This window comes from Gambusia affinis, linkage group LG01 (genome assembly GCF_019740435.1).
Source record: "Gambusia affinis linkage group LG01, SWU_Gaff_1.0, whole genome shotgun sequence".
Taxonomy (NCBI): domain Eukaryota; kingdom Metazoa; phylum Chordata; class Actinopteri; order Cyprinodontiformes; family Poeciliidae; genus Gambusia; species Gambusia affinis.
The window spans coordinates 14993217-15007577 of record NC_057868.1 but is presented as its reverse complement, the minus strand read 5'-3'; the positions used below and the strand labels follow the sequence as shown (position 1 = coordinate 15007577).

Sequence of the window (14361 nt, the reverse complement as noted above, 5' to 3'; positions counted from 1 at the left end):
TCCATCGGTCTTTACACAAATCTTAATGTTAAGATAAAATGTCTTGGACAGTTTAGCACTCTGTCCAAGTGCTAAACTTGGACAGAGAAGCAAGCTACTGATAAAGTGTTCAGTGTTTAAACATTATTTACGTGAACTGTATATTTTAGTAATTGGACGTTTGACTGAAATAAAACAAATATCTGAAGAGGTCAGTTCATCATAGTTTATTTATGCTCATTTCAAAAGATTCAAACCAGATTAACAATATCTATTGATCTGAACATAAGAGTATCTGTTACAGCATTAAATAAAAAGTTTGTCTTTGTATAGTTTCTATGGTGACATCCTCCAAGTCTGACTGTAGCGATCATGGGTTTGAAACGAGTCCAGAATGAGCAGAAGAAGCCCAGGAGTGTACAAAGACCAAATGCCATTCCAGCTCATTAATTAATGTCTAAATGAGTTGATACAGGTGAGCTATCTCCTCCTCCCGCTCCAGCTCTTCATAGTCAGAATCTCTGGATGTGGAGGCGGCAGCGCCCCCAACAGGCTCCGCCGGTGTCCACCACTGGCTGCCACTGTGCTCATCGTCCTGACTGTTCACCTGACTCCCATTCATGTGATTGGTCCAGACAGAAGCCTCTTCCTGGTCTCCTCCTGGACTGTTACCGTCTGCTCTGTGTGTGCTGTCAGAAGGCCGGGGGGCCGAGGACTCATCCCTGACCGAGGGAACACCTTTTGTTTTCAGCTCGGCCTTCTCACAGCGCTTCACTTTACCTGCATCGGCTTTTATCTTCGGTCTGCCACCGATGAGCGCCTGGAAAACAGGTAAACAGAACATCAGCCTTAGATTGTTTTAGAACAGGAAATGTTTCACAGTAAACTCCTCATTTTAACCTCTGTTTATTCTCTTCAATGTACAGCAGGGGTGCCCAAAGTCGGTCCTGGAGGACCGGCATCCTGCATGTTTTATTTTTCTCTCTGGAGGCACCAACAACCTTTTCAGCATGTGGATGTTCTCCCTAAAGCCTCTAACGAGCCATAATTTGGTCCAGGTGCGTTAAACCAGGGTGAGAAATGACACATGCAGGATGTTGGCCCTCAAGGACCAACTTTGGGCACCACTGATGTGCAGTGTAGAAGTGAAGTAAAGAGAAGAGTTCATTACATATTTACAGTCTCCAAAATGCGCATCAAGATCCACCCAGCCTGACCTAAACGTGCTGTGTTAGAAAGAAAAACTTTAAAAGACTGTTCATCTCCATCCCATCTGCAAACTGTCTTTTCTGTCTAAGGTCCTGGAGAAAATGGTCCATATCCAGGAAAATGACATGTCTGTAAAGTTTCAATCTGGATTTCAGTGCTCTAGAGTGCGACCAATTTGGTCACAACTGCGACCGGCTTTCTCAAAAGTGCATCTGGGGGAAAAAAAAGTCTCAAGTCCCTCTGGTGTAACCACACAGCAGAGGCAAAAATAAATAAATACATAAACAAACTCCACAAAAGGGACACATTGAGCCCATAAACTAATCAGAGATAGTAAAGGGTGAGATCCCCCTCTGATTGGTGGTGGTTCAGCTCTTCATGAACCTTTCAGTGTCTGTTTCCTGTAGTCCGAGGGGAGTAGGCACACTAGGCTACACAGGCAAACAGAGAAAAGTTAAGATCTGATCTACCGGTTTGACCAGAGGTAACAGTGAACCATTCAGTTTTCACAGACGATACTTCCTGTTTACTAAACTGTTTACCCTGGGGTGGCTTGTAGATGGCTGGCCTAATGTTGAAGGCATGGCAGCCTGACATACCGGCTGCCGTTTCCGTGTCCTCCGAGTTCTTCTCTTGACCTTCCTGATGCACAGATAAATCTGCCCTCTGTAGACGACGACAGCGTCATCATCGGCCAGCAGAGCTGAGTCCTGACTCAAAAGCTCTTCTTTGGACGAACGTCTTCCAGGGCAGATGTTCTTGAGCACGTCCCTAGCTGCTCGGTTGGAGGAAACAAAAGACATTTTCAAAGGACTGGCTGGAACCTGCGTGCGTACGAACGAGAGCACATGGTCAGCAAAATGTCTTCCTGAGCCCGAGACAGATTCATGTCCTTTCCTTCTGACCACCGCTGGACAGATCCATGTCACATCTGTAGAGTCGCCCTCAGAGGCGGCGAGGCCTATTTTTCTGCTGACTGAGTTTGGTAAATTCTTCAGGGGAACGGTTTTCACCTCGGCCTCCACCGGAATGTTAATTTCCCAATCTCCACACTCTTCCATGTTTAGATTTATCTAGGAAGAAAAGAATAAATTATGATAAATCCACTTTTCGTGCCAACTAAATCCAGACTCAGTCAACATGATTATTGCCTTGCATTGATTCAAGAAAAAATAAAACATACTTTTGTTTTAAGGCAAAAACACTACTCAACGAAGGAGTTTTACAATACAGCTCCTGAAGGTAACGTTTATAAAAGTTTAAATAAATATAATAACAGGTTTTAAATATTGAACAGGTGAAAGGGAAAATTTTGAAGCACCTTTAGTGTTTAACCCGGAAACGTAGGTGTGAACACGGATGTTAGCTGGTTATCGCCCTCTGCTGTTCCCACCCAGCAGAGGGCGTCAGAAAATAAATTAGATAATATGTCTATATTAGGTTTTTGATAAAGCGAACATACCTAAGACTCCTTCTGACTAAGAGCCTTGAGTATTCTCTATTAGATCAATTTAATAAGCCAGACAGACATTGGACAGAAAGAAACAAAAATCTTCTTCGTAATCAAATGTTACATTGAGCTAACGGCGGGGAGGGCTCCTCGTCGAACTAATATTAGCTGTTATAAAGCTAAATATTACTAAAAAAGCTCTTTTCACAAGAACCATTACGATCTTTTCCACCTACCTTGATGAGGGCGGTAGCGGACGAGCAGTTAAACGGTCCCACGTTCACTATAGTACATTTTCGATTTGCTAAGGAGAAAAGACAAACTTCCGGGGAAGACTTTTTCAGAATAAAAGCGCATAAAACATGCAGCTCCGAAACCGGAAGTTGAATCCGGAGACATTCCATCTGCAAGTTGGTAAATCCAGTGATTTTAAATATAGATATAATTTTTTTTAAAAAGTACAGGTTAGAGTAATTTTTAATTTTTATGGAATAATCGCTTTGAATTTCCATAACACTACAGAATGACGAAAAAATACCAGAATTTTTATTTTTATATATCTATTCTTCTTATTATTCGTTTGGACAACATATGGCTTTTAAAATATATCCCATCTAAAAAAAAACTGGAATATTATATGTGCCATAATTCTTATATATGAATCAGTTCTTATATACCAATTTGTCACACTAAGGGAAAATAAATTAAGATTGAACTTCTGTGCATTTTTAATAAGTGTGGCTTACAGGTAAAAAAATAAATAAAATAAAATAAATAATCAGACAATTAGAATATTACATTAGAGCAATCAAAAACGAATGTTTTAAACACAAATGTCAGGCTTCAAAACTGTCATTTCTATGCACTCCACTTTGTTGAGCCTCCTCTTGCATGAATTACTGCATCAACGCAGGGAGCCCAGATTGTTTTGATCAGCCTTCATTTGCCTTGTTGCTTTTGGTGTTTCACATCTTCCTCTCGACCACAGCCCAGAGATTTTCTGTGGGGTGTTCCATGACTTAATGCATCAATGTGGCAATGAATTTCGTATTGTATTGAAAATGTTTAGAGGTCTGATGTAATACTCCAATCATAATATAAGAATATTATTCCTAACAATATTCAAAAACAGGAACACCATGGTCACTGCAGCCCCAATTCCAGCCTCTCTTTGTGACTCTTCCCCAAAATCTGAAATTGAATTTGTCTGACAATCTTCTGAAGGCTTCTCCCTGTTGCGCCTATTCTTACCACACTTCTTCCTTCCACTTGATTTTCTATTATTAAGCTTAGACACAGAACTCTGTGAACAACCAGTTTCTTCAGCAATGACCCTTTGTGTCTTCACCTCCTTCTGAAGGGCGTCTAGCCAGCAATCTTCCCCATGATTGTGTCCTGCCAACCCAGATTGAAATAGTTTGGAGGCTCAGGAAACCTGGGGGTTCAAGTCAACTAATTAATTAGGGTGTGACACCATGAGTTTCCATTAATGACCTTTTTCACAGTATTCTAATTTTCTGAGAAATGTGAATTTTGGTTCTTCAGTATCTAAAAACAAAGGCTCGGTATATACGGTTTCACTTTTTTTTGGTGTACTAGTGTGTGTATATATATATATATATATAATTCTGGATTAGAATTTCAGATTAAAAGTTAAAAGCACCTTCTGAAAATAGAGTGGAAGTGGGTATGAAACACTTTTCTTTAAGCCTGCATTTATGTATTAAATTGTTTAAAGGTCTGAGCTAACATTGTAATCTTAAATGTTTTTTCATTAGCTGGGCACAATCACATAAATAAAGGCTTACAAACATTAGTATTTATGGAATTAACCTATATAATGTGCTTCACTTAGTATTAGAGTTTCTGGGGGGGAAAAAAATCAAATCAAATTACTTTAATAAGAATGTACATTGGCTTGGGAATATTTAGGTTTAGACCAATGAAAACATCTTAATGTAGAAATGTGGGCTAAATGAAAGTAAATGAACATTATTAACATCTAGTATTTTTCACAAACTTTTTCACTTTGGCTTTGTCAATTAAATGGAATAGACTCGCACTACCGTAGGACCATTAAAACAATGAATTCACAAAGAGTGTGCTTTCCTTTAGGCATTAATGTAAATTAGAATGACAACATTTGCACTTTAATAGTTGTTAGAAAAAAGTTAGTACAAAAGCAGTTAACTTTGTAGATCCAGCACAGGCAGACTGGATGGGCAATCTGATGTTACAGAGGTAGACCGTCAGATTTATTACTTTTACTGACAAATTAGATACAGCAGAAACTCACTACCACATCAGAAAGCACTTTGGGTGGAGCTTTAATCCATAGGACCAGAACCAACTGGTAAAATATTAATGCATTATGCATCAGTACAGATCCGCGCCATTTTCTCAGTAATGCGCAACCTTAAAAACCTGAAGACTTCCACATTCCCTTAGAAACATAGGGTTTGAGTCTGTGATTTAGGCGTCTTGTTGGCCACACTACATCTCTGAGGTTAGTAAGTGTTGCATGACTCCTAAATAGTCTTCGACTAAAAATTAGAGGCAATAAGAAACTAATAATAAACTCAAACTCTAGACCTGCATTAACAGTAAAATACTAACACTGTCTTATTAGAAACCCTTTAGTGCAGCTATTTGTAGAGTCCTGTTCATATGCAACCACGTTTATGAAAACATGTTGCACATTTCAGAAGAGTGCTTAAAAACGTAACACGATTATTCCTTCAGCTAGGCGGAACGTGAAGCTCCTGTCTGTCCCTGTGTAGTGCTGCAGTGTCCCAGCATTGGGACGGGTCATTTGTGCTGCTTCTTCGCCTGATGTTCATTGTGTCTCCTGATCTGTTCGTGTCCTTTTAACCCCTCAGGGACAGTGGACGGGTCGCTGCCGGCAGGAGGCTTGTGTACCCTACAGTTGGGGTGGCTTTTCCTCGCAGCCTTCGTTCGCCCTGCTCGTTTACTCGCCGGCTCCGACGCCGACATCCACATCTCCAACTCTTCCAACCTGATGCCGGATTTGATAACGGGAAGCAGAGTAGGGGGGACACAGCACAGACACATGGTGCGCTTCCTTGTCCGCCCCATTCTCCTAGTGTTCGCGTTGACTTCCACACACGTCTGCGTCTGAGGATGGACAGGCGCGTCCTGTATCTGGGGGAGGTCGTTTTCGTCGGGGAAGTCCTCGTCAATGGGTTCAACGTAGCTGAACAGAGGCTTGGCTTCAGGTGAAAAGGAACAGCAGTTCTCCTTTGAGACGCACGGACTTCTCAGAGTTCTGGAGTGAGGAGACGGTGAGTGCTCCCCGTCAACGTCCAGTTTATCTGGACTAGGAAAGTCCTGCAGAGAAACCTCTTTGGCTTTCAGAACATCTCTCGACAGGTCACTCCCGTCCACTGGACCTCGGGAGTTTGTTTGTACCACGCTTGCTGAGACACACCAACGTGGCATTTCATCAATCTTTTGAAGGCAAATTCTTACATCAGCTGTAATCCCAAATATGTTCCTGAGCTGGTGGTCGGACTTTTGACAGAGTTCTGGTGCTGATGAAGATGTCCCCGCAGGAACAGGAAGTTCAGAGTTCAGCTGGTTAGAAAAAACAAAAATAATTATTCAACAAGGCATCGGTTATGAACTGCTAACATACCCAAAATATGATTGAATACACTTTCTGCCTGTTCTTTTAAGTTATTCCATCAGACATTTCCCTGAGCAGATGTATTACCAAACTAACAAATAAAAATAAGACAAATACACAGGAAAAAAAAAACTTAAAGTGGAAATCTGCTGGGTTGGATAGAGAAACAGAGATGAATACGTAGAATCCTTCTTTGCATATTAATCTCCAGAGGTGACATCAACATGTCATGTTACTGTCAAAATCAAGTCTTAATTCAAGCCACACACACTAAATGGAGTATTTAAGCTACATTTATTTTTATATAAAAGATAAGCTTCACATACTAAATGGAGTATGTCAAGATGCTGGTGACATGCTACTGTTGACAGTCTTTGTCTCACAGATCAGATGCTCAGGGTTTTCTATGATGTTCCTCATGCAGAATCCTTCTTTGCAGAGGTGATTGTGCTATAAAATGCCACTATATGGCCAGAAAATACATAACACTGTCCTTCTAAGACTCGGTCCACACAGAGACCAGATTAGATGTTTCTGCAAAAACGCTTTGTAATTTAGGCAGCGTGTCTAAATGATCGTTTGTGTTTTGGGAGACCTCAAACAATCGTTTATGAGAATGGAACCCAGAGTGGAAAAATCTCAAAACGTCAATTTCATGTTTGAGTTTGTACATGCGAGTTGTGTTTTTAATTCTTTTAAACAATGACGATGTAGCTCCGAACGCTCTCTCACAAATGACAAACGTTTTGTTCTCTGTATTTGGTATTTTTTGCGTGGTTGTGTGGCGGGGTTACACCACACCTGATTGGCCCGCATACCTACTACAGCATGTCCAGTGATGCTGCATCCTCTCATGTCGAAGCCTAGTTTTTCTAAAGTCTTACAAAAATTTTCATTGCTGGCTACTTTTAAAATAACTCAAATCCGTAAATTATCTCTGTTTTAACAACGTGAAAAATATTCATTACCTTACGTACTGTGTAGAGATTTTAGTTAACTTCCACATGATGAAGTGACCGGAGTACTACTATTTATCAAAATATCAACAACCTCTTTTTGGTGCTTTGTTGAAGCACCAGAAATAGAGATCTAACCTGCCGAGAGGTAAAAGTTTAAAAGAAGACCCGTCATCATCTGGGATATTTGAAAACAAGAGAAAACTGCCTCTGGGAAGCACAAGCTAGGACTTGATACAAGTCTTGCTGAGGCTCTGATTAATAACTCGTCTTTCTGGTATGAATGGTCTGGTTAGTGATCAGGTTTTCACAGGAACACTTGGAACCAATGTTTCTAAATCAATATGGCCGCCCCGGGCAACTGATCCTGATTGTGTTTCTTCCTGCACAGCAGTCTGAAAGCAAAGCTTACTGCAGCGTCTTAAAAGACACAAAGTGGTGATAAAATCGCAAGATTTCTACTTTGGTTCACATCAAGCGAAGCAGCTCTGGCCGAGAACAGTCCAGCTCAGGATCGTCGGTGTGCCAACAGCAGGAACATTTCAGTGAATTAGTAACCCTATAGTCAATCAGCCATTTTCCCCTTAATGAGGTTCCCAATTGATCTACACTTTATTAAATCAGACAGCATGATCTGTGATTCCTTTGAGTTCAGCAAACATCAGACATGTGCTTAAGGATCATTGCTTTTATGCATAAATTAGGAAAAATTTTCTATCGCCTTAGGGTTACAACAAGATTCAATCCAGAAACTTCTGCTGATTGCGGTTCCATCTACTGATTGGATCGTAAAGACAACCTGAAACTGGTGCCAGGTTGATATTAATAACCAACATTTATTTCCGTATTGTTGCCATCTGTGTTTATCTTAAAACTTAAAAATAGTTGCTCTTTAAAAATTACAACACATTTTCTGTAGTAGATATTTATCAGAAACTATAAGAATATTTGTGGCTCTAAGCTTTATTTACTTTATTCAGCCTAACTAATGGGGAAAAATGGCTGTTTGGATTGTGATGGTTGCAGACCCCTGATCTGGCCCCATAAGGCTGAAGTTGATTTCTGATTCAGGAAACGGCATAAGATAAATTCCACCTAAGGTTTTGGTACCTTGAGAGTCTATAATCTGCTCTTCAGTACAAAACATTGTGATTTTTGAGATGTACTCTCCAGGTGTAAAAATGCACCAATATGGCCCTTTATTGAACTCTCATACATTAAATAAAGGTTTCACAAACTACAAACTGGGTTTACACGATTTTGTTACTAGTGTAGAATAAAGTAGTCCAAGTGTAAAGAGTCCAAGTTTTGTCGTTTTTAGACCAGAGCAGATTAAAGCCTCTTAAGGCTTCTAATTCAAGAGCAGATTTACCTGCGTCTTGAATCAGAAGCGTCAATAGGAAGCCATCTTCTAAGCCCCTACTCTAAACTGAAGACAACAAATGCAGCGAACCACTATGAGGTCAGTATTTCCAAATGTGTTCTGGATCCATAAAGGATCCACTGGGATCAAGGCAGAGCTCCAAGACAAGCTACGTGGTCAGAAGTGACCTCACCTGTACTGCTGCAGGATGTTCTTCCATGCTGGTACTCCCTGAGCTTCCCGCCTCAGTGCCCATCTCCAGATTATCTGGACACTGCTTAGTGGTTCCTCTCAGACACTTTGGGTTTAAACTCTCAACTCTGACCAGCTCTGCTAGACCGGAACCACTGAGGCTGATGGGGGGGCTCTGGACCCGACCTGCGTCTCTTCCAGCTGTAGCATTAGTCCTGCTGCTGGAGCTTCCACTGCCTAACCCATCCTTCAGGCCGGAGCCAGACGTAGACTTGGGTGGAACATAAGACACAAAGATCACATGGTCTTCCTCTTCACAGTAAACGGAGGACATGTTAGAGGACGGAGAGCAGTCGTCGTCACAAAGATCAATCACTTCGTTTGTTAGCGATCCCGCTGACCCGACTGGCTGTTGTAAAGATGAAAATGAAGATGGAGGAAGTGACTGTGTGGCTGCGGGGGGCGTAGAAGACGAGCGGCCCGCTTTGGTTCCATAAAACATCCTTCCATCATACATCACCCAAGGATTTGGATTTTCTGGCAGGGTTTGCTTCTTGGAGAAGTGGGCAGATTCAGCAGAAGGCGGCTTTATGGAGGGGCTTTTGGCTAAACAGTTACCCATCTCCTCTATGACCCACCGTGTTGGACTGCAAGGTCTCCCCGACGCCTTTGGAATCAGTTTTAACTTGGGGGCTGGTCCTTCAATTAAAGGTGAGTCACAGGTGAACGGTTCTGATCCTGGACTCTTGCACAGCGGATCACAAGTGTTTACCATCACTGCCAGTTCTCTCAGCCTGTCAGCCGCAGAGCCGATGGCTTGGGTCACCTCTGGGTTCTCCATGCTGTCTGGTGACATGTAGATCACAATGGGGGAGCTGCATTTGGCAGAGAAGCTTGCCGAGGGAGAAAAGGTTTGATCCTTGACAACTGGCTTGGACACGGAAACACTCGTGACATGTGCTTCAGTAGGGAAATTTGGGACTTCTGACTTACAGAGTGCTGCAGATGTCTCTGATGCTGGTATGTCACTGGAGCCTCCTACTGAAGGGGATCCGGTCTGGGGAATCCTGGCCTCGGTCTGCTGCTGAAGACTTTGGGTTTTTAAGGAGTCCACTTGACCAGCCAAGACATTAAGCGGAGAGACGAACGGCGGAGAGGCGCTCTGAAGCAGGGGCTTAAACACTGTAAAGACTTTCTCAGGAACCGCAGTCAGGTAGGACTGTCCATCGGTCCTCTGGAAAGGCATCTGCATCGGGGCGGACGGCCCACTAATTATCTGGTTAGGTGTCTGGATGGGAAAAGACTGGACAGGGATCCAAGTCGGTAACAACTGTGCATTGAGTAACTGAACAGGCATCAGGGTCGGGTGAGACAGTCCGCTGGTCCTCAGGACGGGCGTCTGAGTGGGGAACGACTGTCCACTGATTACCTGGACATGTGTCTGAGTCAAGTAGGACTGTCCAGTACTCCTTTGGCCGTCCTGCTGGGTCGGGGGAGGCTGCCTGTTGCTCCGTTGGACAGGAATCAGCTTCATAATTTCCTCCCCATCGTCTCCAACAGCAGGGATTACCTGGTAGAGGACACTGCTCCTACCCGCAAAAAAAAAGAAAAAAAAAAAATCAAAACTACACATTTTAATGTCCAAGAAACATTTTACTGTTCAGCAGTTATTGTTGTTTCACTAATCAGCGGATCAACTAAAAAAGCATGGTTGTAAAGGTAAACTGCAGCCAAAGGAGTAGATTTTAAGCTTTTGAACATTGTGTTGCCACAAGATTAATTTTGCTGATTTCACTCGTGTGTTTGAGGAGGAAAAACAAAAACTTCCACAGCGCTCCGATGTAAAACAAAAAGATTTATTCCACAGTTTCTTGTGTTATCCTTTACAAGAGCAGTCAAATCTTAAATAACCTCCACAAAACAAACTACGGTTGAAAAACCGTGTGGCTCTGTCGATTCTCACTCTCTCTCACCCCTCCGTTAACACTCAGGCTGCTCACCTCATTTGCGTAAATTGCAAAGTGGCCAATGAAGTTATAAGCAGTGTTGGCATAATTACTTTGAAAAAGTAACTTTAATCGGACTACTGATTACTCCTTGAAAAAGTAACTTAGTTATATTACTGACTACTTGATTTGGAAAGTAACTAAGTTACATTAAAAGTAACTTTTTAGTTACTTTCAGCAGCTGTTAACAACAACGCTCTGCTTCCTGTGAAAATCACATTGATCTTTACCAAAACTTAATTGTAAGCTATTTTATAATGGTAACATCAACAATGTGTCTCCACTGATAAGATTGAACTGAAGAGGAGATTGTACAAAAAAAATAAAAACGTGAGTAATTTGTGTGGTCCACTGTTGTCTGGAAAACTCTAAGAAGGATTTTACATCCCCCCCCTCCCCCCCCCCAGGTTCTGCGTTACGGCCCTGCGTTTGGTCTCAAAGCTCAGCGCACAGCGCTCCTCCTGCAGCTCCACAACTCAGATGGCTGCACAGATTTGTGACACTTATCGTAATATTAATAATTATAATGGCGTTAAGTTTCCATTATAATTATTGGCAACTACGGACACGTTTATTCGTGGCTGTTTTCACGTTTATTGCGCTGTTCATATTGGTCTCGTTGTTTGCAGTTTTCTGGAGCGCAACGCGAAGCTCGACGTCATTCAGAGGTAATATATTAACTTGACATTAACAAAGACACAGCGGGACGAATCATCCGGGAAATAATGGACAGGGAGAGACGGACTAAAACTACCTTAATGACGGACAAATTCTGGGATTTATTATGAGTCTCTGCTTATTTCCAAGCCTAAATGAGCAACTTCACGTTCAAAAACGAGCCCAAAAAGGCGCAACCCGCCGCTCATTAAATTTGCAAGCGACTTAAAAAAAATGAAGCCCAAAGCCGCTTGTAATAATCGGACTTGGCGACAGAAACTGAAAATAGTTCCAGTTTTTCCACCAACAAAATCTTCCTCCATTGTTTACATTTCTGTCGCATAGAGACGTCGGTCACTCGACAAGACGAGTAGAGGAAATACGATTAAATAACAAAAGAAGATAGTAACGCACAGTGATTTTGATAAGTAACTGTAGTCTGACTACTCGATTTGAAATAGCAACGCGTTAGATTACTCGTTACTGAAAAAAGTGGTCCGACGTCAGTAACGCGTTACAAATTAACGCGTTACTGACATCACTGGTTATAAGGCATACAAACTTAAAATAAAACACTTATTCACAAAACATTATGAATTTAGCTACATGCAATATAATAATGCTTCCTAAACCTCAACAAATTTACTTATTAAATTACTAATTAAACAAATTAGCCTCTCTGGCAGATGTGGCCGATGGATGTGGGGTTTCTGAGAAACCTTCAGGTTCTGTTGCTCCTGTTCCAGAGTTCTCGAGAACAACTCGAGACCTGTGAGGCACTTTGTATGCTACACATGCTGCGGTAATGCAAAATGGTGTTGCACATTCATACAATTCATTCCATTGAAATTATTAATTATAGAATGTAATATAAATGACAGCTAGTTATTTAATGCTAAAATGAAGGTTCAACAGAAACAATTTCAAAATACTCACTTCAAGAGTTCAAGTTGTCCCTAATATTTTAGCACTTTATTAGAGAAGCAGCCCTTAATTAAGTTTAAATCTGTCTGAGTGCCATTTTAATGATGTACTCAATGCTCTTTCCTACCATTTCTTTTCTGTTATTTTATTTTCCCCTGAAAAGCAAAAGAGTTGTCTCCAACATACCTGTCCATGTCGCTCTCCTAAATTGCTAAAACCTGGTTTACAATGAAGGGGAATGAAGGAGCAAGCCTCAAGGAACAGGCTAATTCCTGCTTTCTGCTTGGTGCGGATCACAGATCAGCACACCTAATGACGGTATCCATCACTGACGTATCAAAATGACCCCTCCGTCGACACTTTACTGCTTATATCTGAATAAACACCGGCGGCTTTTCTTCCAAAACACAGTTAGCTGAAGTCTTCTTCTACGAGTGTAACCAGATGTTTGCCTGGCGTGCTGCTGCCACCTGCAGGCAGGAGTTTTAGGATGATTTATTTTGCGTTTTAGGTTTTCTTCTTTCTTTGTTTTACATGAACTGAATGAAGAATTTCCACCTTTCGTTTCATTCGCATTCGGCACTGAAATACATTATTTATAATTTAATTTAATTGAGAAATGGCATTAATTTTATTTTATTTCAAGCGTGTATTTTGTCTTTAGAATTAAAGACCAGAAAGGCATTTTAATGACTTTTTTTTAACTATTGCTCTCCTTTGGGTAAAAAATAAATAAATCTAAGTCTATCATGTCATAATTTTTAATTTCATTCCCGTTGGAATTATTGCTTGGACATCTATATATGTTTCCAAACATTAAAAAAAAGTTACACCTGCAGAATAATATTTTATAAATAAAATTTCATGGAACTTTTGCATCTTTTAAAACAAATAATTGAGGAACTTTTGCCTCACCACAAGATTTCTGCAGATGGCATAAATACTCAGGTTGAAATGTTCAGAACTTTACATTAGTCTCTGTCCACTTAGACTGTAGATCTGTAAATCCACTGGATATTAGTGTGATCAATAGTATATTGAAACTTTTATTGAAATGTCTATGATGACTAGGTGTTATTATAGTGGCAAACACCTCAATGTGCTGAAAAACACATTAGATTTATTTGCTCTTAGTGAATATTTGTTTTTAATCAAGTAACTGTGAGGTGGTAAAGGAAAAGAATGTGCATCACATTGCTAAGTAGATCATTTGAAAAAACAGGGGAGACTTACTTGACACTGCAGGCACTGCAGGCCTTGTCAAGCAGGACCTCTGTTCAGTGAGGTTAGTCACTTTAAAGGGGTGAATATTTATGAAAAGGTCTATGCACCGAATGGATAATGTCTCACTAAGTTTACACATAATGCAATAGTACGATTAGCATGTCAATACGTAATAGGACTCGTAAGCAGTAAGTCATGCACTAGCAAGTGATAACTGATTTAACTTTAATGCAAAAAACTTATATGTGCAATTTTATAATTATTGTATTATTATGTTGGTAAAATCGACCAACAATCTCTACACCAGAACAGCTGATTCAAATGATTGTATGACATCTTCTGCAGCCACCAAATACTGCAGGGGCCTGATAATCACCCAAAGATTCAATCCAGGTGTGTGGCAGAAGGAAACACCTAAAACATGCAGGGCAGGGGGGCCCAAGGACTGGAGTTGAGAAACACTGTAGTAATCAAGATCCTCAGTCACTCCTCACTAGTTCCTCCTGTTATCTCTCTGCTACGCCACCATTGAGTCCTTGTTGTTCTTTTACCCTGGTTGCCTGTAGTCTTGTGATTTTTATTAGTTTTAGTTTTTTTTTTTTGTTCTTAATTTTTTATTAAAAACTTTATAACCTTGCCTCCCTGCATTTGGGTCCACTTTAAAACCAACAATTACAACGACAGCTTTAGTCTTTGCATTTGGTGTCACTGTTGTAAAAATACCTTCCAGTGATTGAAATATTTGGAAATTCATA

At 40.9% G+C, this 14361-nt stretch overlaps 2 protein-coding genes across 4 annotated transcripts; both read right to left on the bottom strand.

Annotated features, from left to right (window-relative positions):
* Nucleotides 1-183: 183 nt before the first annotated feature.
* LOC122847097 lies at nt 184-3057 on the bottom strand. 3 transcript variants are annotated; one of them, XM_044144498.1, is made up of 3 exons: nt 2875-3057; nt 1731-2261; nt 184-799 (listed from the first exon to the last, which is right to left on the bottom strand). In XM_044144498.1, exons 1-3 carry the CDS (start codon nt 3040-3042, stop codon nt 437-439), a joined length of 1062 nt encoding a protein of 353 aa, XP_044000433.1. In that variant the 5' UTR covers nt 3043-3057; the 3' UTR covers nt 184-436. The 3 variants fall into 3 exon arrangements, with proteins under 3 accessions (XP_044000433.1, XP_044000523.1, XP_044000602.1); XM_044144588.1 differs by having other exon boundaries at nt 1788-2261; XM_044144667.1 differs by lacking the exon at nt 2875-3057 and adding an exon at nt 2651-2785.
* A 1709-nt stretch (nt 3058-4766) lies between these two features.
* Nucleotides 4767-13581, bottom strand: lrif1 (ligand dependent nuclear receptor interacting factor 1). The gene is made up of 3 exons (XM_044144396.1): nt 12569-13581; nt 8797-10384; nt 4767-6232 (listed from the first exon to the last, which is right to left on the bottom strand). Exons 1-3 carry the CDS (start codon nt 12574-12576, stop codon nt 5447-5449), a joined length of 2382 nt encoding a protein of 793 aa, XP_044000331.1. The 5' UTR covers nt 12577-13581; the 3' UTR covers nt 4767-5446.
* Between the last annotated feature and the right edge of the window lie 780 nt (nt 13582-14361).